General features: G+C 38.5%; 1 protein-coding gene across 3 annotated transcripts in view; it reads right to left on the minus strand.

Annotated features, from left to right (window-relative positions):
* Positions 1 to 15,183, minus strand: part of ABL2 (ABL proto-oncogene 2, non-receptor tyrosine kinase) — a 97,748-nt gene that overhangs the window by 23,223 nt on the left and 59,342 nt on the right. For all 3 annotated transcript variants that reach the window (XM_044001239.1, XM_044001241.1, XM_044001240.1), the window contains exons 2-4: positions 8,318 to 8,488; positions 5,880 to 6,175; positions 4,073 to 4,345 (exon numbers count right to left, since the gene is read on the minus strand). In XM_044001239.1, the coding sequence (XP_043857174.1) occupies positions 4,073 to 4,345; positions 5,880 to 6,175; positions 8,318 to 8,488 (740 nt within the window). The remainder of the gene's footprint in view (positions 1 to 4,072; positions 4,346 to 5,879; positions 6,176 to 8,317; positions 8,489 to 15,183) is intronic.

Raw genomic sequence — 15,183 nt, forward strand, 5'->3', positions numbered from 1 at the left:
GCTGATTGAACCATACTATTTCTTTTGTTTTTGGTGCTGTTTTTCTTTTTTGAGGTTTTTCCTTTTTGCTCTGATTCTTCTTGTATAACATGACTAATGCAGAAATATGAACATAAAGCCTACATCAGATTACCTGCTGTCTAGGGGAGGGGGAGAAGAGGGGTGGCAGGGAGAAAAATTGGAAATTGGAAATCTTATGAAAACAAATGTTGAAGACTATCTCTACAGGTAACCGGAAAATAATAAAATACTTTTAGTCAAAAACAAACAAACAAACAAAACCCAAACCTGACATTTCTCTACAGTATGCTAACCTTCCATATTCCACCTCTCCCTGGTAACCTAATCTTCACTCTCATTAAGACCTCCAATCCTACCACTCCTTAGAATGTTCTATGGCTATTACCCTTGCTCTGGACTTTACTTTCTTTCCTATCCAACTTCCCTTTCAACCCAACATTGTCCCCACCCTCAAATCCTTTACCCCATTGTCTTGCCAACACTTATCTTTTGCCAAACCTCAATCCTGAATTATTCCTATCATTTGCCTTTGCCACTTGGACCCGAGTGCTGCTAAATTCAGATGGAAGAAACTTCACAACCATGTTGAATAGGTACATTATAAAGTCATTTTTTTTCACTTTAATTGGGTCCTCACTGCAGGCAAGACAATATCTTTTATTCCTCCTTAATTGATTCTGTTATCTCAGTCCCTACAGTTGCCATTCCAAGCCTCTTCCCCTGCCCTCCCATCTCAGCTGAGGTCATTTGAAATGAGCTTCATCATTTCTTTTTCTCTCCATCTCAAAATCCTTTGGTAAAATCTCCCACTCTCTCCTCCTTTCCCCAAGAGGCTGACCTTCTCTTTGCCAAAGCCAACTTCTTAACATGTGTCCTTGAGCCTATCCCCTCTTCTTCTTGAATAGACTGCAACCTCAATCATGCCCTCCGATTTTCAAGCTCTCACTATCTATTAGTTCCTTTTCTACTGACTTCCAACACAGCCAAATCTCCTCCATCCTTAAAAATATCTTCACTAGGGCGGCTAGGTGGCACAATGGATAAAGCACCGGCCCTGGATTCAGGAGGACCTGAGTTCCAATCGGGCCTCAGACACTTGACACTTACTAGCTGTGTGACCCTGGGCAAGTCACTTAATCCCCACTGCCCCACCAAAAAAAACAAAAACAAAAAAACAAACAAAAAAATATCTTCACTAGACCCTAGTAGGCCCTCAAGTCATCAACCTAGATGTCACTACCCTTCCTCAAACTCCTAGAAGAAGCTAACTACATAAGCTAGGCTCCACTTTCTTTCCTCTCATTCGCTCATTAACCCTTTGCAACCTTGCTTTTGATCTCATTACTCTACTGAAGTTGCACTCTTCAAAGGTACCAGCTCCTTATGGGTTTTCATGATACCAACCTCTTCTAGTTTGCCTTTCACGTATCTTGACTTCTCAGGGTAATGATCCATATAGAGCCTTCTGTGGGTATTCTCCAAGATTCTACCCTTCCCCTCTACTCATAAATTCCTATAGATTTCACTGCAATCGCTATGCAGATGACTCAAGATACATATAATCGGTCCCAGAGGTTTAGTCCAACGTTACCAATTGCCTAGTAGATACTTTAAACGGGATGTTCTAGAGATATCTCAAATTCAACGTGTCTAAAACTGAACTCATTATATTTCTTGCCAAACTTTCTCTCCTCTTTCAAGCCAACCTCTCCTTCTCCCTCTCCCCCCCCTCCCTGCCCCCCCTTCTCTCTCAGGGTTCAGTGACTTGCCCAGGGCCACACAGCTCGTAAGTGTCAAATGTCTCAGACCAGATTTGAACTTAGGTCCTCCTGACTCCAGGGCCAGTGTTCTATCCACTGTGCCACCTAGCTGTCCCAAACCTCTCTGTTTCTAACAGAAATGCCATCATCTTTCCACTCTCCTAGGTTCACAACTTTGATATTGTCCGGGACTTCTCCCTCTCTCATAAGTCACATATGCAATTAGCTGCCAAATCTTATTGCTTTTACCTCCATAGTATCTTTTACCCACAGGCTAACTCCTATTCCTAGAATGTGCTCCCTTCTCACCTCAATGCAAAGAAATGGAGATGGGAGACTATAGTGTGAATGCCAGTTTATCAGATCTTGTTTAAAGAGGCTGGAAATATAGCTAAAAGTTCTTCAACAGCTGAAAAGAATGTATATTTTATCACAGAAGCAGTAAGAAAACACTGGAATTGATTCAGTAGGGGAATCTCATAACCAGATCAATGCTTAAGGGAAAATCATTTTGGTGGCAGCAGTGTTCAGGATGGATTAGAGTGGAGAGAAACTTGAGGCAGGAAGACCAATCAGGAGGCTACTGTGGTAATCCAGGAAAGAGGTGATAAAGGCCTGACCTAAAGGTTGAGTAAAGCAAAGGGGAGACAGCCTGGGCAAAGGCACATACATGGAGGTGAGCTGTAGTGCAAAGGGAATAGCAAATAGGTCAGTTTGGCTAGAAAGCAGAATGTGGGTAGGAGAATAATTTGCAGGAAGACTGGAAATGCACACTGGGACCAGATTGTGAAGGGCTTTTTAACCAAACAAAGGAACTTATATTTTATCTTACAGACAGTAGGAAGCCACTAAAGTGTCTTTAGGAGGGTAGTGGCATGGTCAGACCTGTGCTTTAGGAATATGAACTTGCCAGTTGTATGGAGTACAGATTAGAAAAAGTAGAGTCACTGTATCATTCACTGAAAATTAATTTGCCAGCTATGTTGACTACCGGCTGGAGAGAATAGAGAAGAACAATTAGGAGGCTAGTGCAATAATCCAGATGTAATATAATTATGGGCCTGAACTAGGGTGTTGGCTTTGTGAAAAGAAAAAGGGATGGTTGTAAAACAATGCCGTGGAGGCAGAACTGACAAGATTTGGCAAGTGACTGGGTATGGGGGTGGCGAATGAAAGAGAAGGAAGTATAGTGGATGACTTCTGGGTTGCCAACCCAAGTGACTGAAGGATAGCTATACCCTCAACAGAAATAGTTTGGAAGAAGTGCTGTTTGAGGCAAAGAATGAATTCCGGATATGGTCAATTTGAGATAGCAACAGAACAGCCAGTTGGAAATGTCCAGGTGGCAATTAGATGGTGATTCAGAACTGAAGCTCAGGCCTAGATATACAAACCTGAGAGTCATTAGCACAAAGATGATACTTGAATCCACAGAAGCTGCTGAGATTACTTGGAGAATACAGTAAGAAAGAAAAAGCCAGGACAGAATTTTGTGGCACATCCACATATAGAAAACAGGTTCACAGATGATGAACCATCAAAGAAGACTGAAGAGAGGCCAGAGAAGTGGGACAACCAGGAGACAACAGTCATAAAAATAAAGGGAAAAGAGAGTATTCAGAATGAGAAAGAAGGTGGTCGCCAGTGCTGCAAGCATGTGTCGTTTGTAAAATGGACATCATAACACCTATACTACTTGATGCAGATTTATAAAGAAAATGCTTTGTAAATCTTAATTGTCTCTCACACACACATGCACACACACTCACTATATGAGGTTGGGATGGGATTAGAAACATTGATTTAGCAGTAGGTTGCACAGAGAAGAGAATAAGTGAGGGTAGTAGCAAGAACATAGAATAAAGAAAGTATAAACCATTTCACTTTACCATTTCACTAAAGTGAAGCTATCAGCTTTATCCTTAAATTGTGATTCAATGACCCCAAAGAATCCCTGACCAGCAAGGGGCACACACACAAAACTTCTGTTCTCCTTTCAAAAGATGGAATTTCTCTCTAACTTCCCACTGAGAGCAACATCATATGCCTCCACAGTCAGACTCTCTCCTTCACGTGGGTTTCTCTGCAATGCACTGAATAGTTTCCACTAAGATAATTTGCAACTACATCTTCAAGAAAAGACCTGAGGTTAACTACCACAATTTGCTTAAGTGTTTGGCATTAGTGGGTGGAAAGCATTCTAAAGGCAAGGACATGCTGATATTTTCGAGTGACTAAGTTCAGTTCAAGAGACAAAAGAAGCCCAAGTGGAGTGATTCTCCACTACCCACCTTTAGAGTTTTCACAGCAACAGTAAGACTGTATTTCTTCCAGACGCCAACATATACCTCGCCATATTGGCCACCCCCGAGTTTGTGCTTCATGGTGATGTCAGTTCGTTCCATTTCCCACTTGTCATGGATGGGGGACACTCCATAGACTGTAGGCTTATTGCACTTTGGTGCTGGGTAGTGCAAGGTTGTCACCAGCCCATCAGCCACTGTAGAGTGATGATGAACAAGCTCTGCCAAAGTGCTAAATCGGCTTTCTGCTGTCACATACACCTGAGATAGAACAGAAAGGGGAGAACAAGGTAGTGAATAAAGTGAGAGTTGTATATATTAATAGATTATATGAAAAATTTTGATGATACCAAAGAAATCATAAAACTTCAATTCAACTGCACTGTGTGCTTGCCTTTAAAGATCTCTCGTCTATCTAGACCAGTAGCTCCTGATTTTTTTGTGTTTTCAGCATAGTTATTCTTTGTAATGAGGAACTGCAAGCACTTAAGCAGCGTCTAAATCAGAAAACCTATGAGACAGTTGGAAGACTGATGAATTCACAATTTTCCCTAACAAAAGAACATGTTCTTGTGGAATTCTCTGTGAGTTCAGGGTCTAACATGTAGAGGTTAGTAAATATATGTATTGGGTAAGATGTTTTGTTTTTTTTTACTTTTGTGAATAATATACTTTTTATACAGTATGCTGGGTAAATAAAATTTACACTAAAAAAAATTTTAAATTTTCTTTTAACTTCAATGATATAACATTTGTGGCACACAGCTCACAACACTCTGAGTATGGCCCAAACCAGATTAAAATGTAATTGAGAAATATTTAACAAAATAAATGAAAATACAGTAAGACAGAGATAATATGACATTTTATGACTAAATCAATATGTAGCCCACAGAAATCCTTATGTCCAGCTTGGTGGCTGTTTCTACTTGAGTATCACTTCACCTTTAAGCATAGTAATACAAATCAGATTTTATTAAGAACATAATTTCCAGTATCTCAATCCCTTAAAGTCACTTAATTACTTTACCAAGTCCACTAATACTGGCCAATACAGGCTTGCCCTGTTTTAAGATGAAAGAATATTAATGTTAACTTACAAACGTTATGGGATAATTACTGAACTTCACAAATTCTTTACAATAGGGGAATCCTGTCCAGCTTATTTAATACATTAAAAATTTTAAATGAGAAAAATACTGAAATCTTAAAAAACTGATTTTCAGGGAAATAAGGGAGATAGCCCAATATCATTGAAAACCTGGATTTTAGATCCAGCTCTGTCAAAAATTAGCTACTTGACCTTGGGAAAACAACAGGAATTAGACTAGACAAATGTCTAGGGATCTTTCATGCTATAAAATGTTATGATGCTTTATTTATTGACTAAAGTTCCATTTGAATGCTTGATTGTAGTTTGGGAAATAACCCCCATACTCTTAAGACTATGCAAGTGGGGGCAGCTAGATGGCGAAGTGGATAGAGCACCGGCCCTGGAGTCAGGAGTACCTGAGTTCAAATCCAGCCTCGGATACTTAACACTTACTAGCTGTGTGACCCTGGGCAAATCACTTAACCCCAATTGCCTCACTAAAAAAAATAAAAATAAAAAAGACTATGCAAGTGAAGCTAGCAGAGTAAGCTAGTAAATTCTGGTAGGTTTTATTAAGTTGCAAAATCACACAGTCATTAATTGAATCCAAAAGCTAGATCCAAATCTAGATCTTCTAAATGCAGGCCCTAGCATACCGTCCTGCCTCGTAGCTCACATTAGATGTTTACGGACATGTCTTACCTTTCCATCTGTGGTGGTGTTGATCCTGTAGTGGTATACACGTCCCTCGTACCTAAGCGAGATGGATAATTGCCCTGGGCTGCTCTCACTTTCCCGAACAAGGAAGCTGCCATTGATAAGACTGCTAAGCAGATATTCTGCTGCACTTCGAGACACTGGCCCATGGTACCAGGAATGCTTCTCCAGGCTGTTCACTGGGGTGATATAGTTGCTTGGCACCCACCCTTGCCCATTCTTAGAGCGTACCTCACTCCACTCACCATTCTGGTTGTAACCTAGGACTCGGAGCTTCTCACCTAGACATTAGCAACAAAGAAGAAAAAAAGAGAAGGATTTTAGGATTTCAGTTCAACTACAGAAACAAAACATTTTGGGAAGAAAACATTACTTATGGAAGTTTCTTAAAGTGTATAATAAGTAATTTATTTATTTCATATATATGTGTGTGTGTGTGTATGTATATATATATATATATATATATATATATTGAGGCAATTGGGGTTAAGTGACTTGCCCAGGGTCAAGTGTCAAGTGTCTGAGGCCAAATTTGAAGTCAGGTCCTCCTGAATCCAGGGCCAGTGTTCTATCCACTACGCCACCTAGCTGCCCCAATAAGTAATTTTAAAATGAAATTAAAATCTGTTGAAATCACCATCTGATTTATTAACAAACTATGCACACTAGAAAGGAAAAGGAACTGATACATAAAAGAGAGAAAACTTAAAATTTGAGGACCATAACAACTGAAAGCATAATCTTGATATTACTACAGAATAATTCAGATTTAAGAAAACAGAATTAATCACTAGGGCAAAAATTTGCAACTGTATGAAATGGGTGACTCAATGTTCTTTCTATTATTTGGAAATATCTATGATTTCACAAGTATGGATATTTTCCTCTTCCACTAATACAGATTCTATTTCATTAGTTGCTCTGACCAAAAAGAATACAATATGCCAACCCCTTCTGCTGAAGAGCCTCTCTACCCTCAGCTAGACTGTTTATTGGGTGACAGACACACAGAATACCATTGAGTCTGTACTCAATTGAGTCTGTATTTTTATACTTTAGTAAAAGCTATAATGAGGGGCAGCTAGGTGGCGCAGTGGATAGAGCACCGGCCCTGGAGTCAGGAGTACCTGAGTTCAAATCTGGCCTCAGACACTTAACACTTACTGGCTGTGTGACCCTGGGCAAGTCACTTAACCCCAATTGTCTGTCTGTCTGTCTGTCTGTCTGTCTGTCTGTCTGTCTGTCTGTCTGTCTCTCTCACACACACACACACACACACACACACACAATTGGGAAATCTTTAACAAAATAAATAAATTATTTGAGGTTGACACTACTGTTACAGTCTCTCTATTCATAGTAATAATAATAATGGTGATGATAATGATAATTGAAATTTACATAATACTCCGTGCTAGGCACTATGCTAAACATTTTACAATTATTATGTCATTTGAGGACAACCCAGGGAGATAGGTACTATTATCCTTGTTTTAGAGAAGAAGAAATTGAAGCAAACAGAGGTTGTGATTTTCCCCTAAAAGTTAGTGTCTGAAGCTGAATTTGAACCTGGATCTTCCTGACTCTAGGTGCATTGCTCTATTCATGGTATTCCCTAGCTGCTATGCATGGATATATTCCATTTATTCATCCGGGAATCCCATGGGGGGGGGGCTTCTACTTTATTCCCTTCCTAGTGCCAAGCTATGAGCCAGGAACTGGCAAAAGGTGGGATGAGAGTTAGTATTCACTTCATATTTTACCTTTACAGCTGAAACAAACGACACTGCATTTGGAAAAAGTTTCACTAAATAAAAATCTTTTCTTCTGCCTTTCTCATTATTCTACTATTAAATGATAAAGATATGTATTATTCTGGCAAACAAAATCATTTTCTCCAAGTTAGGAATCAGTGGGGATAGAAGCATATTAAGTCACAGTTTTCTTTATTTCTCAGAGGCAAATAACAACAGCATATCCTAAACAGAGACCATAATTCTGGGCTTATTATGATTATTATTGCTGACAAAGCACTATGCATTTGTATGCCAGGGTTTGATCTTGTTTACAAATGTTCTCACAAATACTTCATTTACTCTTCAAATCAACTCCTTGGGATGGCAGCAAAGCAGGCATCATCCTCATTCTGCTGGTGAGAAAGCTAGTTAAATAATGGCACAGCCAGGCCCAGGCCCAGAACCCAGTGAGGAACTGAGGAGTAATGGAAGGTACCTTAGTTAAGTGAACCAGAGTTCTGTGCCTTGTAAGCTTTGTCATCTTGAGCAAGTCAAACTACCACTTTGGACTTTGGTTTCTTCACCTCTACAATAAGATGATTTTTAAGGTTCCTTTCAGCTCTTAAATTCTGTGAATACAGTATTTTCTACATGAAAATGAAAAGTTTTTTATCCCCATAACTGTACCTTTGGTGATGCTGAGTGTGTTGTCACCACTTGCTACAAAATCATAAAGTGCAACAAAGAGATTGGGGTCACTCTCAGTGGCTCCAAGCAGATTCTCCTTGGAGCTCCACCTGATGGCTTCATTCAGTGCCTGGGATTCAACGTCACAGCCGTAAGGACGGTGCAGGGCTTCTGCAGAGACACAAAAAGAGAAAAACACTGACTTTACGGGCAATGGTTAGAAATACATCTGAATTTGTGCACGTCATTTCTGCCACTTCTATGAACATTTAGGGAGAAGAGCCTTGGGTCTTCACTGGCATTTCGCAGGCACGCAGATTGCTTTTTGCAGCCTGTGCGTGTCATACGGTGGCCGCAGAAAAGAACGTGGAATGAGGTTCCAGCTCTGTTTTCTATTCATCCTCTAAGGCTTCTTCCAGCTATAAATCTAAGCTATGATTCACCAAAACTAGAAAAGTTTGTGACATGGAAGATTCACCTCTTTCTTAAAATAAAACTGCAGGCATTCCAGAAATGAATAGCTAAGAATTTTGTTAGTCACAATGGATATTTTTTAAAGACTAAAGAATGGATATGTGTGTGCATATAAACTGAACAGGGCAGCTAGGTGGTGCAGTGGATAAAGCACCAGCCCTGGAGTCAGGAGTACCTGAGTTCAAATCCGACCCCAGACACTTGACACTTACTAGCTGTGTGACCCTGGGCAAGTCACTTAATCCCAATTGCCTCACCAAAAAAACCCCCCAAAAACATATAAACTGAACAATTAGCAGAAAACCTTTAAGGTAAATAATTCTCATAAAGGCACAAAATGGCTTAGATCTTGTATGTGCTACAGAAAAAAAAAATTAACCTAGATATGATAATTCCTAAAAATGTCTTTATTTCAAAGTACCTTGATTCAAAACAAGAAATTCATGACATTCCGATAGTGTATTTTATATGAGCCAATTAAACAAGCACTTATTGATTGCCCCCGATTGGTTTTAGGGATGTTATATCCTACTGCTAAATAAATATAAAGTACATTAAAAGATATAGTAGAGGGGCAGCTAGGTGGCACAGTGGATAAAGCACTGGCCCTGGATTCAGGAGGACCTGAGTTCAAATCTGGCCTCAGACACTTGACACTAGCTGTGTGACCCTGGGCAAGTCACTTAACCCTCATTGCCCCTGCCCCCCCCCCTCCAAAAAGGATATAGTGATTTGGGAACAAGGTACAACTGAGAAAATCAGGAAAGGCCTCCTAAAGGAGGTGACGACAGAGCTGAGCCTTGAAGGATGTTAGAATGAAAACATTTATTAGGCACTCATGATGTGCCAAAAATCATGTTAAATGTTGAGGATCCAAATAGAAAAGTCTATACAAATCCTGCTCTGAAAGAGCTCACACTCCTTCAGACAGACAACCCATAAAAGACAATTTAGCTACAGGGTGAATGTAAAACCTCAGATTTGGGTACAGTGTTGGGGCATATAGTAGGTAGGTTGGTTACTTTAGTAAGAAGATGACAGTGACATTGGTTTGCAGGGCACAGAAGCAGGGCAGATGATAAGGCCTGATGGTCCTTAACTCACCAGAAGTAATAGACTTGGTGACTCCCATATCATCTAAGCTATGTGAGAAGTAAAGCAACCCTTATAGGGAGGCTGGAAGAAAGGAACGGAAAGAGGGGAAGGAGAGGAGGAAGGGCATACCCAGTGGTGGCAGGGCTTCTCAATACCCTGCTATACCAGATGGGGTCTAAGAAGGGAGAACGTTCTAGACATGAGAGTATTCTGTGCAAAGGAATAGAAATAGGAGATAGAATATCATATAAAGAGGATAATAGTAAGAGAGAGAATAGATGAGAATTGGCAAATGGTTTTGGAGGGGACAGCAAAATATGATGAAAGGTTGAGGATGACCCCTTTTGAACTTGAGTGAGTATAAAAGAATGGTTCATTCCTTGACAGAAAAAGGGTGGCTAAGGGGAAGGCTGAGATGAGGAGAGATAATGAGTTTGATACTGGGTATGTTGAGTTTGAGGTGTCCACAGAAAAACCAAGTAGGGATAGTTTTTCATTTCTAAGAGCCGGCTAAAGAGCTATCTCAAAAATAAAGTGAAGCCTGGATATATGAATGTGGGAGTCATCTTAATAGATATCATGGTAGAATTAATGGGACTTGACAAAATAACCAAGAGAGTGACTATAGAAAGAAATGAGAAGAGATTGAGAATACAGAGACACCAGGACATATCCCTTGGATACAACAACATGTGGCGGGCAAGATATGGTTGATAATTCTGAAAAGGAGGTTGGAAAAGGTCAGTCCTACAAGCAGGAAGAGAATAGGTAGGAAGAAGTAGTAGACTTTACAAAAAAACAGGGAAGAAAATATCCAAAAGAAAAGAGTGATTGGGGGGCAGCTAGGTGGCACAGTGGATAGAGCACCGGCCCTGGAGTCAGGAGGACCTCAGTTCAAATTCGGCCTCAGACACTTGACACTTACTAGCTGTGTGACCCTGGGCAAGTCACTTAAATCTCATTGCCCCCGCAAAAAAAAAAAAAAAAGAGTGATTGACTGCTACAGAGAGTACAAGAAGGATGAAGAATGAGTAAAGACCATTTGGGTTTAGCAATAAAGAGATAACTGGTAATTTGGGGAGAAAAAAGTCTTAGTTAAGTGTGGGGGGGGGTTAGAAGTCATATTGTAAGGGGTTGAAAATTGAGTATAAGATAAGGAAATAGACGCTACATATATAGACAACTTTTTCTTAGAGATTGGATATGAAAGGAAGGAGAGATACAAGATGATAATTTGAAGAAAGGGTAAGGTTATGTGATAATTTAAGAATGGGAGAGATCTAGGTATCAGTTGATAGAGGTTGATAATTATGGAAAGAAAAAACCATGACTGAAAAGGAGGGCTGTCAGAGAAAATAAGAAGGGATGAGGTCAAGGGCTCAAGTACAGGATGCTGAAGTTGGCAAGGAAAAAGGTCACATTATTCTGAGAAACTCAAGTAAAGGAAGAGGGTATTGAGGGTGAAGTGATTTAAACTGAACTAAAATGGTACCTTGTGAACAGAGAGGAGACAGCTGTTATGGAGGTAGATTTGACAAGACTTGGCAAATAACTGGATGTATGGACAATAGAATATTACAGTTCAGTAATAAATGATGAATATGAGGAATTCAGAGCAACACTGAGGTCCAGAGAAATTATCATCTGCCTATGGTCATATGCATCAGTAGCAGAACCAAGATCGAAGTCAGTTGACTCCAAATCTTTATGAAGAGTGAAATAAGCAAAGCCAAAAGAATAATTACAATGACTTTAACAATGTAAATGAAAAAAAATTACTAAAAAAGAAATCAAGGGGCAGCTAGGTGGCACAGTGGATAGAGCAGCGGCCCTGGAGTCAAGAGTACAAATCCTGCCTCAGACACTTAACACACACTTACTAGCTGAGTGACGCTGGGCAAGTCACTTAACCCCAATTGCCTCACTAAAAACAAAAAACAAACAAAAAAAAGAAAATCAAAATGAGTAACTGAAAAGCCAAAAGTTTATCTCTGCTCTTAAGACAGAGAATTCCTGGAACAGAATATAGTATTATATTGTCAGAAGCGGTCACTATCAGGTATTTTTGTTTGTTTTTCTGTGTCTCCAGGGAGGGACTGAAATGTATGTGGTATAAAGAAAAAAGGCATCAATAAAATGTTTGTCTTTTAAAGAAAACCTATGTAAAGTAGTACTGAGTCATGTAACAATGAAGAGCATGAATTTTTATTTTTGCTTTACTATTATCTATGTGACCTTAAATTATTTAATCTCTCTACCCCTGTTTCTTCATCTATAAAATGTACTCAGGAGGTTACAGTTAAAGTGACTTCTCTCAGTCTTGTTATCCTAGGTTTCTCATTTTAAAATGTTACTTTATTTTTGTAATGAATTACAGTTAGTAATAAATATAGAATATAAGCTATTTCTCAGTACAAGGTATTTACTGGAAAAAGACTCACAGGTTTTTAAAAGTACTCTATTTTTAAATCCTAACTTTAAATAACATTTTTTCTCCTCCACCCACCTACTATTGTGGGGGGTTTTGTTGAGGAGAGGGATAATTTGATTAAATAAATAAAAAGATCATATTTACTTCCTTCTTTTCACTCCCCCCTTTGTTTCCAAAATTATTCACAGTCTCTTTCCTGTATAGCCAGTCTGCACAGGAAATCCGTTCATAAATTATCTTTACTTCTCCTAACTCCTAATGTTGGACAAAATAAAAATTAAAGGAAAAAAAATCCTGAAACTGAGTGAAATTTTTAGAACACAGAAAATACCTTTTAAATTATAAACAGTAAATAATATATTTTAAGCTGGAAGGGGCCTCAGGAAAAATTGATGTCCAGAGAAATTATGATCTGTCATAATCATCAGTAGCAGAACCAAGATTGAAGTCAGAACCAAGACTGAACTCCAAATCTAAGGCTCTTTTCTCTGAACCATGATGCCCCTCAAATAAACAGAGAAAGAAAGAGTTGGAAAATGAGAACTTAATTAAGACAAAAAGAATTGAAACAATTAAGTAGGAAAAGCAACCAAAAGTCTTTATATGTCTAAGTTATTTCCTAGAGAACGTAGAAAACAAAACAAAAAAACCCCGACATAGTCTGGTTGGTTTAAATGAATCCTGCTCAGAAATAAGTGGTTAAAATACATCATTTTTGTCATTTTCTTTTATAATAATTTTTTATCATTAATTCTGTTAAAAATTGAAGTTAGGGGGGCAGCTGGGTGACACAGTGGATAAAGCACTGGCCCTGGATTCAAATTCAGCCTTAGACACTTGACGCTTACTAGTTGTGTGACTCTGGGCAAATCACTTAACCCTCACTGCCCCGCAAAAACAAAACAAAGCAAAAAACTGAAGTTAAAACTCATAGTAAATTACAAATCAAAAGATTTTTCTTCTTCACCTATGGCAAGTGGAAGACAAGTTTTGTCAACACATTATTACAAAGCTAACACTGTTTTGTTTTTTTTTAATTGTTTTTGGATTTTTTTCTGCTGATACACTCCAGGAATACAAAAGAGAAAATGAGGATAAAACATGCTCTCTTAAAGGAATAGTTGCTCTCATTAGATAATTTTTGTAAAAAATTAAGACTATTACAATAAAACTCATATCTCAAGTTTAATTTTTACTAAATCTTTAAAACCTCTCTTTTACCAATTAGCGATGAAGGAACAGTTGTGGTTAGTTGTGATCATCATCATTCATCATCATCTACTAAACCTCCATTAAAGAATTAGAAAAACAAATTTAAAGACTTGATTTAGATATAGAGTAACAAGAAAAAAAGACAATTATTGACATCTGAAATACTTTTTCTCTCTATTGGGTTTGAGTAACTCATAGGATCTATGCGTCAAAAGTGCTTTCCTTCACCACATATTCTTTTAGAGCCTCTGCTTAGCTGTATCTTGAAAAATGAGATATAATAAAGAATCCCTAAAAGGCAGCATGCCTTTTAGCCTATTAGTACATTATCAGGCAAATTTCCTCATATCTGAACAGTATCTTGAAATGCTATCTATTTTAAACTTACAAAATACCAGAAAACAAAGCTAGAACTCCAGACAAGGTTCCCATTAAATAAATAGTAAATATTATAGTGCAAATTATTCAAAACATCACTTCACACTGAGACACAGCCACTGTGGCCTCCAATCCAATTTACCTTTCCTCCTCGCCAACCCCATGCCCAGACTTAACCTGGAGTATACCTGTCACGTTGGGTAAATCGGTGTCTGAAGCTTCATTGTACAAACAGCAAAACAACTTGTCTTGTTCTTTGGCATAATTACTAGAAGGTAGCAGGACTGTCCCAAGGACCATCCTCTGTTCAAAAGCACAAAAGCCAAGCTTCTGAGTGCAAGAGGAAGCCTTAAAATCCCACTTCCTGACTAGCAGGACACATTCCTTGTGGCTGTTTGTTACTCACACACTCTAAAAGTCAGGGAGACCCAATGGAAAGAGAAACACTTAAAATTTCCCAAGTGGGTGGAGTGACGTTAGAGAAAATAAATATCTAGTGCCAAAGCTGTTGATTAGCTGGAAATTGAGTCAGGATGGAATGACTTCAAGAGTTGAGTTTAAAAGATATATTTATACACATACATATGAGTAACAGTTTACTGTTAGACATGTTAGGATCAGCACATAGAATGTGGGTTTCATTCCAGAGGCATTAGGATGGGGAGGGAGAGAAGAAAGTAAGGTTTCCTTGGAGAAAACATGTTTACTGTAAAACACTACATACATAAAAGATTGCCCAACAAGATTCATCTTTTACATCATCCAAATTTGTTCATGAAATCACAAGGAAAAAGTGAAGAGAAATATTTAAGATCTGATTCATTTGCACAAGAATCAGAAAACTATCAGCACTGTTAAAAAGGTAAGGAACCTAGCTAATATTCTGGGTTTATACCTCACATAGATGCTCAATTAAAGTAGAAAACAAGATGAGTTAAATATGGTTATGAAAAATTTTTGATTTAAAAAATTTCAAAGACAAAATGATACCTCTAATGTAGGTACTTATTAGGTCATTGTGTGTGCATGTACGTACACCCCCCCCACATACACACCTAAAGCACTCTACAACCATCACATTAGTTAATCTACTAACATTCTGGAGAGAAAAGTTTAGTATTAATAACCGCAGGGTTATGTTTAATCTATATTCTATAAATCTGTACATAAAATAGTTCTGTTCCATGTTATCATTACATATCACTTCAACAATTTACCACTTGAAGGACTAATAAATGATAGTTATAATAACGTGGCAATTTAAATTACAATGGCC

This window comes from Dromiciops gliroides, chromosome 4 (assembly GCF_019393635.1).
Source record: "Dromiciops gliroides isolate mDroGli1 chromosome 4, mDroGli1.pri, whole genome shotgun sequence".
Classification (NCBI taxonomy): Eukaryota; Metazoa; Chordata; class Mammalia; order Microbiotheria; family Microbiotheriidae; genus Dromiciops; species Dromiciops gliroides.